General features: G+C 43.1%; 1 protein-coding gene across 2 annotated transcripts in view; it reads right to left on the bottom strand.

Annotated features, from left to right (window-relative positions):
* DEPDC1B (DEP domain containing 1B) overlaps positions 1 to 12,112 on the bottom strand; it is a 274,836-nt gene that overhangs the window by 22,842 nt on the left and 239,882 nt on the right. For both annotated transcript variants that reach the window (XM_085631495.1, XM_085631491.1), the window contains one exon: positions 9,061 to 9,237. In XM_085631495.1, coding sequence (XP_085487621.1) covers positions 9,061 to 9,237 — 177 coding nt within the window. The remainder of the gene's footprint in view (positions 1 to 9,060; positions 9,238 to 12,112) is intronic.

Raw genomic sequence — 12,112 nt, forward strand, 5'->3', positions numbered from 1 at the left:
CCGTTGGAAAACTGAAGAACTTGAAGGTACAGGAGAACGGCTCTTCAAGTTGTTTACTTCCTCAGGTCTCTGAGTTTCTTTCCAATACAGTGGCTACGGTACCTAAACATTTCACCTTATCAGTGACCTTAATTATTTCTTCACAGAGCAGAGCAGAAAGGCTGTCTATTATGTTGGATTCTGGGGCCAGAGGAAACGTTTTAGACATCAAATTGGCCCAAGAATTGGGGATACCTTTTTTACCAAAGCCCCGCCCTGAACCGGTGGGAGCGGTGGATGGAACCGAACTGTCCTCGGGATTGATTACATATCATACCCCTGATTATCATGGTATGTGGCAACGGTCATTCAGAGTCCTTTCGATTTGATCTAATTGACACACCTAGTTTTGGAGCCATTCATGGGGTTCCTTGGCTGCAAATTCATAATCCCCATATAGATTGGCCATCCAGAAAAGTTACCCTGAAATCTTTGCACTGTATGTTGCATTACCACAAAGAAGCCAGTGATTGGAAAGACACTCTATACGGTTTCCTTGATACTACTGTGGGAAGCCTTGGTGTAACATCAATATACGAGGAATATAAAGAGGTGTTTGATGAGGTTAAGGCAACTGCCCTACCGCCCCATCGAAGTTACGATTGCCAAATCGATTTGATACCAGGAGCAGAACTTCTGGTGAGCAGAATATATGCCCTAACTGATTCAGAGACTGAATACCTACAAACGTAGATCTCTGAAATGCTGGAAAAAGGATTTATCAGACATTCCACATCTCTGGTCTCTTCTCCCTTGTTTTTTATTCCTAAACGGGAAGGGGGATTGCACGCCTGCTTGGACTATTGCACACTGAACCGTGTGACAATCAAGAACAAATATCCCCTCCCTCTTATTTCGGTCTTATTAGACCAGATAAGTGGAGCTAAGATATTTACAAAGTGGATCTTTGAGGGGCACATCATTTAATCTGGATAAAAGAAGGAGATAAATGGAAGACCGCATTCAGAACCAAATTTGTTCTCTATGAGTACTGTGCAATGCCATTCGGTCTCTAACGCCCCAGCAGCCTTTCAATTTTTTGTTAATGAGATTTTAAGGGAATATTTAGATCTTTTTGTTACCGTCTACATTGACGATATATTGATCTTCTCCCAATCAGAACAGGAACATGTGATTCATGTTAAAAAGATACTAAAGAAATTGAAAGAAAATCAGTTATTCACAAAATTAGATAAGAGCACATTTCACGCCACCCAAGTAGACTTTTTGGGTTTTGCGATCTCTCCCAAAGGTATTCATATTGAACCCAAGAAAGTTGAAGCCCTGTTGCAATTGCCTAGTCCTAGTTCTGTAAAAGAAGTGCAGTACTTAATAGGATTTGCTAATTTCTATAGGAGGTTTATAGATCACTTTTCTGAGATAATTACACCTATCACTCGACTAATCCGCAAGGGGTTTAAGTTTGCATGATCAACAGCTGCAGAAGAAGCTTTTGCCAAACAAAAAGAAAGATTTGCAACCGTCCCCATAGAAAAACACGCAGATAAAACAGCCATACTACGTCGAAGCCAATGCATCTCAATGTGCAGCCGGAGGAGTATTGTCTCAGACAGACCAAAGGACTGGTTGTTTACATCCAGTTGCTTATTTTTCTAAGACGCTTCTTCCTGCAGAGCAGAATTATACCATTGGGGAGCGCGAATAACAGGCCACTAAACTAGCCTATCTGATGGACTTTATTACCACAATGAGAAACTGTTGGTGCCCACTGCTGAGTTGCAGATCATCTGGTGGTGTCACGGTAGTTCATTGGCAGGGCATCTAGGAGGGGAAAAAAACCCTGCAAACCTGTCAGAGGTGGTTCTGGTGGGATGGAATGACTAAAGATATCCTAGCGTTTGTCAAGTTGTGCCCGGTCTGCGCTAGACAAAAAAACTCACTGCACCTACTGGTTTGTTAAGACCTACCCAGATTCCCTCAATACCTTGGCACTCCATTAGTATGGATTTTATAACCGATCTCCCAAGATCACAAGGTTACACCACCATATACGTAGTAGTTATGTTCACTAAAATGGCGCATTTTATACCTTTAAAGAAGATCCCATCTTCTAAAGAATTAGCACAAATCGTCATAGAACAAATAGTATGCTTACATGGTCTTCCTTCTGTTATTATATCTGACAGAGAGACACAGTTTGTGTCTAGATTCTGGCAAGGAACCTGTGCAGCTCTTGGTATTGATCACAGATTATCCACAGCTTACCAAACAGATGGACAGACCGAAAGAACAAATCAGACACTGGAACAATACTTCCGTTGTCTACTAACCACTATTACAAATGATTGGGTACAGGCTCTTCCTTTGGCGGAATTTGCCTACAATAATACCACACATTCATTCACTGGTATCTTGCCCTTTTATTTTTCACATGCTCACCATCCTAGAATTCTGCCTTGCCCTTTGCCTTCACAATTAGTAGAGATGCTTGCAGTTAAGAACTACCATGAATCCCTACAAAAGATATGGCAAAAGGCCACACAAGAATTACAAAAAGCCAACACCACCATGAAACAACTAGCTGTCAAACATCGGCAACCAGCTCCTGAGTACCAAATTGGAGATAAAGTATGGTTATCAACTAAGAATTTAAGATTAGCAGGGCCTAGAAAACTGCAACCTAGGTATATAGGACCTTTATCCTGTTGTCAAGGTCGTATCCCCTGTTACCTTGAAATTGAGTCTTCCCGAAGAACTCTGCATACATCCTGTATTCCACACTTCTTTACTGAAAGCCTATACCCCTTCTCTAGAACCTGAGATACCACCCCCTCCCATCTTGATAGGAGGAGAAGTGGAGTATGAAGTTAAACGCATCTTTGATTCCTGTAGAGGTAAACTACAATACCTAATAGATTTGGTGAGGTTTGCTCATTAAGACAGATCCTGGGAACCTGCAGAAAACGTCCATGCTACCATATTGATACGCAGATTCCATGCCCTACATCCTACAAAACTACACTCTATAAATAGAGCTTTGGGAGGGAGAACAGTCAGGAATCAGGCCACTTGTTCAGTGATGTGGAATATAACCTAATTCCTCAGTGCATGTCGAGTACAAATAGTGTCTCTCTTTATTGAGACTCCCTTACTTGTACTCCTGGAATATAGTAGTTGCATTGGTAGACACTCCCTTAGAAGCTTATCTCTGCGTCATGTGGGAGAGACTGCGCTCGGCTTCTTGTTCCTGACTGGTTCCACGTCCCCTTTGTGTAATCCCCGATCGCCTTGTGTTCCAACCTTGTTCTCTCTCTCTCTAGAGTTTCTGAAAACCCTGCACGCTTGCATTTTTTTGGTTTCTGCGTACTAATAGGAATTCCTTTGCCGCCTTTGTTCCTTGCCTTTACAGGGCTGCCATTTCTCTGACCTGCTCTGTGCCGTCTCGAGGCTATTGATACATTGTTTCCACTTTTCACTGGAATGTTTACCCTCGCAGTTCCCGAACGGCAGTCTAGGTATAACTGCTACATTGTATCCCGCCTGAAGCAAGATACATTCACTAGCAGTTCCCGGTCGGCGGACGCGGGAAGCTGGATACGTTGTATTCAGCCACCTTAAGCCTCAGACATTCTCAGAGACACATGCTGTGTGAGCATTTTTGTTTTGCTGCAAGCAGTACTTCATAGTTTTTACGGGTGTATCACAAACTTTCATTTAATTCACTCGCTCCTGCATTATTAGTTTTCTGAGCAGCCCGTTTTGGAGCTTTAATCTTCCCTTACTCCTACAAGTTTCCAGTGACTGCTTTGTCTTTTGGATATGCTGCTTCCTTTGAAAGCTTAAAGCTCCACTTTCCCATTACTTTTACGTACCCTTTTTGGAAGACCAGCTTAAGTACTGGTAAAGAATTATTTACCAGATTTTGGTCATAGAGTGCTGTTAACTCTAGACCATAACTACATTGGCTCTGAGAGAAATTCATTGGTAAGTGGAATTATCTTAGTACTGGGCATGCACTAAGACTGAATGTGTTAGTCTGTACTAGATTACTTATTAAGGGACTGATTGTATTCCAAATTTCCTTTCAGTTGCCTCTGTCCTTGCGTCATCTCTTGGAGTGACCGGTCATACCTACAAGGGGAAGAGTAGAGTGGAGAGTGGCTATTCTCTTCCCCGAATCGCCCCTTGAGCAGTGTTCTTAATGTGTTCTTAATTGAGAACAGGTCATATCTCGTTGGGGAGCTGTTTTGGGAGAGTGTGGTGAATTCTCTTATTTCCTGTGGAACCAATTTATTTCAGGTTAGTGGGATCTTCTGTGTTACAACCATGCTGTAATCATACGGATGTTGTTGATCGAGACATTCCCTATGAATATGTGCGTTTCCCCTTTCTTCCTTGTGGAGTGTGCTCTTGGTCTCTCCTCCAGCATCACTCCTGTCACTGTGTTACATCTCTGTATTGTTTAAACAATCTAGCTTTCTATAGTTCCCTTTGTCACTTGATCCCTTAGTTGCGGAAGCAAAGGAAATGAAAAACTGGTTAGGTAAATTTGTAGAGCGTGACTAATCACCCGTGTGGGTATCTAGGCGCTGCGTAGGAAAGGCCGAAGGAGGAGATCATTCCCGTTTCATCTGGAAGAGCCATGTCTTGAGGTTCCTTTGGAAGTCGATGAGGAAGGGGGGAGGTTCTGAGGTGTTTTGGGAGGTCGTTCCCGGTCTTGGCTGTGAGGTATGAGATGGAGCATCCTCCACTTCTGGTCTTCTTGTGAGAGGGACGTGCACTCTTACCTGGGACGCAGATCGATGTCTGTGGGTTGGTAGAAGTTCAAGCAATGGTTGAGGTAAGCTAGACCGGTACTGTGGAGAGTTTTGTAGGTATGGATGAGTAGATTGAACTTACATTTTTCCTGGACTGGGAGTCAGGGGAGATTGTTGAGGTGTGGAGAGATGTGGTTATTTGCAGGATGTTCCGGACGAGTCTGGTGGTGACGTTCTGGGTGGTTTGGAGTCGGCATTGACATGGGCTGGGATTCCTATGTAGAGGTTGTTTTCATAATCAAGACTACTTGTGATAAGGGCCTGAGTGACCGTACATCTGGTGCTCAATAGGATCCACTTGAATATCTTGTGTAGTATTCACAGGATATGGAAGCATGATAAGGAGATGGTGATGATCTGTCTGCTCATGGAGAGGTTGGTGTTGAGGATAACCCAGGGGTTCTTGACATGGTCTGTAGAGATGTGTGTGTGGGGCCAAGTTCAGAAGGCCACCGAAAGGCATCCCAGAGGGAGTGATTGTTGCCAAAGACTAGGACTTCAGTTTTGTCTGTGTTGAACTGGAGGCAGTTAGTTTTTTATCCAAGCAGTGACTTTGCTCATGCAGTAGGCGAAGTTTGATTTGACAGTTCTAGTTGAGTCTCTAAGCGAGAGGATATGCTGTGTGTCATCTGCATACGATACTATGTTGATGCTGTGGTCTCAGATGATGTCCGCGACAAAAGTCATGTAGTCATTGAAGAGTGATGGGCTGAGCAATGATCTTTTAGGGACTTTGCAGTGGTGTTTCAGGGGTGGTGAGTCTAACTCATTGAGTTCCGTCTGTGAGGAAGGATAATATCCACTTGAGAGTCAGTCTGCAGATACCAAAGTGCTTAAGCTTTCTGATGTGCTAGTTGCGGAAGACTGTATCAAAAGCGGAGGAGAGCATGAGGAGGATGAGTGCGACTGTTACTCCTCAGTAGAGGATGCTTCGGATGTCATCATTGGCCGTAATGAGGGCTGTGTCTGTGCTGTGGTTGGTGCAAAAGCCTGATTGAGAGCGGTCTAGAAGTTGGAGATCAAGGTGGTCTGAGAGTTTGGTATTGTTTCTTTCTCAATGACTGTAGATAGAAAAGGCAGGAGCAAGATGGGTCTGTAGCTACTGAGGGTGTTGTGGTCTGCTGTTGGTTTCTTCAATAGGGCATCGACTTCTGCATTTTTCCAGCAAGACAGAAAGGTGGCAGTGGTTACGGAGGTGTTGATGATAGCAGTGAATGCAAGAGGAATGATGGTTCTTCCAAAGTATATGACGTAGGGTCATGGGTCTGAAGTGGCTCCGGAGTGGATGGTATTTATCAGGGCGGTGGTTTCTTTGTACAAGAGGGGGTTCCAGTTCCTTAGCTGCTATTTGGCAATGAAGGGGGAGTTTGTATCAGTATGCTGTGGGTCGAATGTGTTGTAGAACATGGCAATCTTCTGTTCGAATAAGTCTGAGAGGTCGTTGCAGAGTGCTTTAGATGGGATGAGGTCATTGTTGGCAGCTGCGGGATTGGAGAACTCCTTGACAATGGTGAAAGGTTCTTTGCCATTGTTGGAGATGGCTTCGAGTCAGAGCGTTAGGGTCTTTTTCTTTGCATTTCATAGCTGTTGGTCGTAGAGGTTGAGGGCGGCTTTGTATGTAGATCTTGCGATAGTGTTTTTGATGAGTCTCCTTTTTTTTCTCAAGTTATTTGCAGTGGCGCTAGAACTCCCTAAGATAATTTGTGTACCAGCTGGGACACTTGTTATTTTTGTAGGTCTTGTTTCTGGTGGGAGCAGCGTGGGAGGAGCAGTCATCGAGCCATCTATTGAAGAGCTTGGCGTTGACCTAGAGGTTGGGTGGGCATTCCTGTAGGGTCTTGGTCCAGTTTTCTTCTGATATTTTGCCCCAGTGTCTGGATTGTGCTTTGGGATTTTCTGGTGGGGTGGCTTGGTGGCCAGATATGGGTATGGGCTACGGTGATCCAGTTGATGGAGAAGAAAATAGGGAGGATAAGAAAATAGGGAAGATGGTGTGGCTTGCTGTGTGGGTTGGTCCTTGGACGAACTGGGTGAGTCCAAAGTTGCGGAGGGCCATGGAGTTAGGGTCTGTAGTGTCTTCCAGAAGGTGATTGAGGTCCCAGAGGAAGATGTAGTTCGCTGATCTAATGGAGAGGGGATCTATGAAGGCTGCAGTTTGGTAACGGGTGGTGTTGAAGAGAAGGTTGGGTGTGTTGCTGTTGATAAGGTCCCAGGAGGAGGTCGGGAGGAGTTGCTGTTGAGGAGGAGGATGTTCACTGCTGCAACCTGCTTTAGCCTACTGCTTGAACATGAACATGTTTAGCCAGGCGTGGCTCCAGCGCAGCGTCGACTGCAGCTTACAGGGATGACTTCAGGCAAGTGTTGGCGACTGCCTTCCCCACCTGGTTGAAGAATTCACCCCTTTTGGAGTTGCTCTAGAAGGTGCTGTAGGAGACTCTACATGGCCTCCCATTGCAGGTGTGCACTGGGATTGGCGATTCTCCATTGAACTGCCGACGAATGTTTCATATTTCTCCCTACCAGAATTACCCACCTGCCCTCTTCTTCGGGCTGGGTCCACTGATGGTGTTGAATTCTCTCACTTTAAAGCTGTGGGCATGATTAAGGAGTTGGCAGTCACTGAACCCCTGATGTACTCTGGGTCTTATGTGGGAAGTCTGTACTTCACCACCCATGGAGTACCAACTTTCGTGGTAGATGATTCTATGAAGACTTCTCTTCTATGGTCTAGCACACTTGGAAGCATCAGCAGTAACTAGCTTTTTTGCTGAGAAGTAGTAGAGTCTCCAGGACACACTATTACCTTTGTTCTTTCTCTAGTTTGACGCTGAAGGGGTCTGTTGCCTGCTGGACTATTGCATTATGCACTAAGATATCCTCTGGTGGCGAGGCCCTGGAGGGTTATACATCTATACCTGTCTCAAGGGGAATATGCGTCAACATCCTGTCAGTTTTCTGATAGATCAGCCTTGAACATGCCCTCCTGGAAGAAGGCTTCTTCTAAGTTTAAATCTTCCTCATGCTCCTCCTCCTCTGGCGTTTCCGGTAGTTCCAGCTCTGGCTCTTCGGTCTTGATCTCAATCTCAACCTGTTTTTGCCAAAAAGGGCTGAGTAGGACTTTGTATCCCAGTTAAAGAAGTGGCTGAGCTAAGTCTTCCTTTTAATTAATGCAGCTAATCCAGCCTCCAGGCATCTATTCTTCTTTGACACAGAACGCCTTCTTTTAATCTGGTGCCGTCTTCTTCAGCACCGAAGTTTGCCCCTGGCCGAATTCTCCCGACATGTCAGAGTCAAGGCCAGTTCAGAGGGTTTGCCTCCTACGGGATCTTGGTGTTTAGATCCAAGAGTCTCTTTGGGCTTTTGCTTGCCCACTGACACTTTGTAAGTTGAGGTAGACTTCTTGTGTTTGCAGCCCGACCCATTCGGCTTGGTCCCAAATCCCCTCTACAGTACCTTGTATTTTCTTTCAGCATCTTCAGACTGCCTTTTCAGCACCTTCTCCTTCGCGGCGTTGAAATACTGCCACTTTGCAACTTCTATGTCAACTGTGCATGGAATCATTCAAGAATTATTTTGCATTATATTTTTGTCAGACATAGTTCTCAATTTCTAGAATGGTCTAAAATTCGGAGCAATGCAATTGTGAAAAAGTAAAAACAAAGTTAATGGCCACTTCAGTCAATTAGGTTGCAAATCAAAACAGGCCTATTTTACTGTTTTGAAATTCTCATCCCAGTACTTGCACATATTTATGCTTGCCTTCCAAAGTGATGCATCACATTCTGTGCTGAAAATACAATGGGATCAAGTAATCACATCACCACTAAAAATTAAAATCTACACTGTGGCTTTACTTGTTACAGGTTGGCTGTACAGGTGAATGTTTTCTAGAACCAATTTACTTTTAGCTGTAATCTACTAAACCTGTCACACATACTTAAATTAGCAAAAAAAATCAATTGACTACATCATTGAAAATAAAAAGCAATGCTTCCACGAATTAATTAATACCGGTTCTCACTTGAATATAGGATAAAGCAGACTGCAAACTTTAGAGCACTGTAGAAGTGGGCACCTGGGGGAAGACTGTGGAGTGTGTGTGAGGGGGACTTTAAAGTGTGTGTGGAAAGGGCTGTAGTGTGCATGGAGGGCAGGAAGTAGAGTGTGTGGAGGAGGACTGTGGTGTGTGTGTGTGTGAGAGGAAGTGGGAAGGAGGACTGTAGAGTGTGATTTCTCAGGTTACCTTTACTCTTCGCAGATGGGCCACATGGTCTTCTACAGCTGTTTGCAAAGAAACTGGAATTTTTAAAATCTCCTGGTAATTATCCATCATAAATGTGACCAATCTGCTAGCCAGTAGTTCGTCCAAATCTACCTCCTCCTTAGAGCGCAGGATACACCGGGAAAAAGTCTGCACCATCTAAAAATAATAAAAAAACGCTTTAGAATCGCAGCCAAACTGAAAAAGTCATGGGACTGACAAGCTATGTGCCTTTCTTTTATAGACAGTTAAAATACATGTAAAGAGGAGGACTAAAAAGGTTAACATGGGTAAAAATAAGTACAAATTAAATGTGCAGGCCTTGGGCTTGTCAGACCAACCTTACCCAATTCACCTGTAGTCTATCATAACCTACAAGAGCACCTCAACACTATTTAAACTCCAGTTGCTTTTTTGTGTTATCCTTCCCTGGTCCATCCCAGGATAGTTAATATTTTTAATTCACTTTTTCAGATCCACTGTTATCAAAGACATTTTGATTTGACAAAAATTGAGGTCTGAGTTGGGCAAGACCTTTGATTTTGCAAAACATATATACATAATACGCTTACTTAAAGGGGCTTCTAGACAGATCTCTTCATCCATTAGTCTGCTGCTGTGTCATTCACATCACACACATCACTACCACAGCATATAACATGAGGCAATGTGTAAGGCTACTTCAGACACGGTTTAAATTCACTTGAACTGCATTTTGCTCTTTCACAAGGAGCACATATGCACACAAGGTAGTTACATTCAGGGCAAATGTTTTGGGGAAAAAAGTTATTACTTCTTTAGTGTTGCCTTGGTGTTTAGAGCCTGATATGATGGCAGGACGCTTTCTACTAGTTCTTGATTAGAGTACAGGGCACATTCCAGATTTATCAGTCCCGACCTCCTGCTAATGCTGCTCTAATTCCTTTTGGGGGTGGCCTTTGTTTATCAGACTGTTGTTTTTCACAGCATACCAGACGGTGTCCTTTTGAAATCGTTCTTTGTAAAATTATCCTCTTAAGTATACACACAATGAAGTGCATTTAGGACTGCATTCTGGAAGTCATGCTGGCATGTATTTTAATTGAGGACTACAGTAATACTCGTAAACCAATCTAGTCCATATGTCCTGCTTGTATGGTTTTCTAACTTGCTTTCAGAGCTCTTTTACGTTGTGCTTATATAGATATTTAACTATTATATTACTAATTGAAGCTTTACTGCACATTCCGATTGCCTGTTCGGTCTCTCTTTGGAACCCTCTCTACTAGTCTATCTACCTATTTACCTGTCTTTCTACCCTTCTATCTATCTGTTTGTCTCTTTATCCTTCTATGTATGCAACTCCATCTATCTTTCGGTCTTAACAACTCTATGCAACTCTATCCATCCCTTAATAAATGCAACTATCTGTACAGCCCTCTCTACCTATAAAACCCACCCCATCTGTCTTTGCAAGTCTCTCTATTTATCAACCAATTCAACCCTCTCTATTTGTAGTAAAGATTTAAAAAAATATTACAAAAAAGCATTAGCACAGGCAAGAGGCTGACAGCCAATGCCTGACCAATTGGCTTTTTTATGTCCCATTAGTCGAGACCTTTCAATTTTTACTAAAACTTATAGGGGTTTTCAGCCCAACTTTATCCCTTAGTCTACTGTTGTCCTTCATATTTTTTTCGCCCGGTCCGGATGCATCATGGGGCAATAGGTCAAGCTCACTGCCACTGGCTGACTGCTTATGGCAATGTGTTTTGGATAACAAAAGTGTTGCTTTAGTCAGCTTCTTTTTCTCGCTTTTTTATTTTTTTATTTTTAAAGGATTGATGAGGGCCAGCAGCTTCCCCACCAATAGACTTTTGCAAAAATCATGGCAGAACAAAACATGCATTTCCAAATTCAAAAGGCTGGAGGCTAATGCCAGACGTTTTTGCTTTGCAAATGCTGGTTTCATTTAACATCAAACCGGGCAGCTCCACGCATTCTAGCCTTGGAGAAAACAAATGCAAGCTACTTTTAATCATCTGTGGCATTAAAGTGCCCCTAACAGCACGCAATCAGTCATTCCAAAGTCAACAAGAGTTATGTGAGCATATAGAGCAAGAAGGCAGTAAACCGAATGCTTTTATAGGTTAAGGAACTCAGAGGGTGACTTGCTGTATGTTTAGTATGCCCCACCGAGAGAACTTTATTCACTGTAACACACAGAGCTCCGTACATGTGGAGTCATGAGACATTTAGCGCACTCTAATCACTACAGCCTGAAGACCCGGGTTAATACCCTCTGACATTGCTTTTCTTGTTCTTTGGTTGATTCTCTTTCGGTTTGGTATTGGATCGCTGTGCTCAGTTATCTAGTGCCAAGACATATTTTCAATATTTGAGAGCTTTATAAAAACCCTTTAAGATAACGTTATTTTGTAAGCCATAAAAGCATAGTACTTTATTATCACAAATTTGAGCATGGTGTTGGTATTTATGATTTCGTGCTGCATATTTTTCAGTGTCACACTAGATAACGGATCTCGTTTGGCTTAAAGTGTGGGAAGAAATAAATATAGAATGCATCCAATAAATGTTCCCCAGAATACATTTCCTTAAGGGGCATAACTGTGGGGATTTCTTTAAAATAGAATGTAAGGCTTGTTGCTAGGATGGAATGTTGTTCTTTGAAGTAAAGGAGTTGAAGCTGAGAGGCTGGAGGAGCAAGCTGGAGATACCTGAAGCTGTGTACTGCAAATAAAGATTACCAACTCTATTCCTGTGTTGGAGATATCTTTACATTGGCGAAGAGTGAACCGGTCTGCACAGGGGGCAGACAGCAAGTACCTCCACCCCTGGAAGAATAGCTAACAAATCTAATTTTCTGATATGTACTTCGTATTTCTCAAGAACCCAGCGTTTCTCTGGATGAATCAAGATACTGAGTAACTGGTATGTATGTCGTATTTCATGAAAATCCAGAATTTCTACATTTCTTTACTGCCCTTTGCCAGCGCTTCTGACTGTAAGACTATATGTCCTTCTGCATTGAAAC

Source organism: Triturus cristatus, chromosome 2_1 (genome assembly GCF_964204655.1).
Source record: "Triturus cristatus chromosome 2_1, aTriCri1.1, whole genome shotgun sequence".
NCBI classification, from domain to species: Eukaryota; Metazoa; Chordata; class Amphibia; order Caudata; family Salamandridae; genus Triturus; species Triturus cristatus.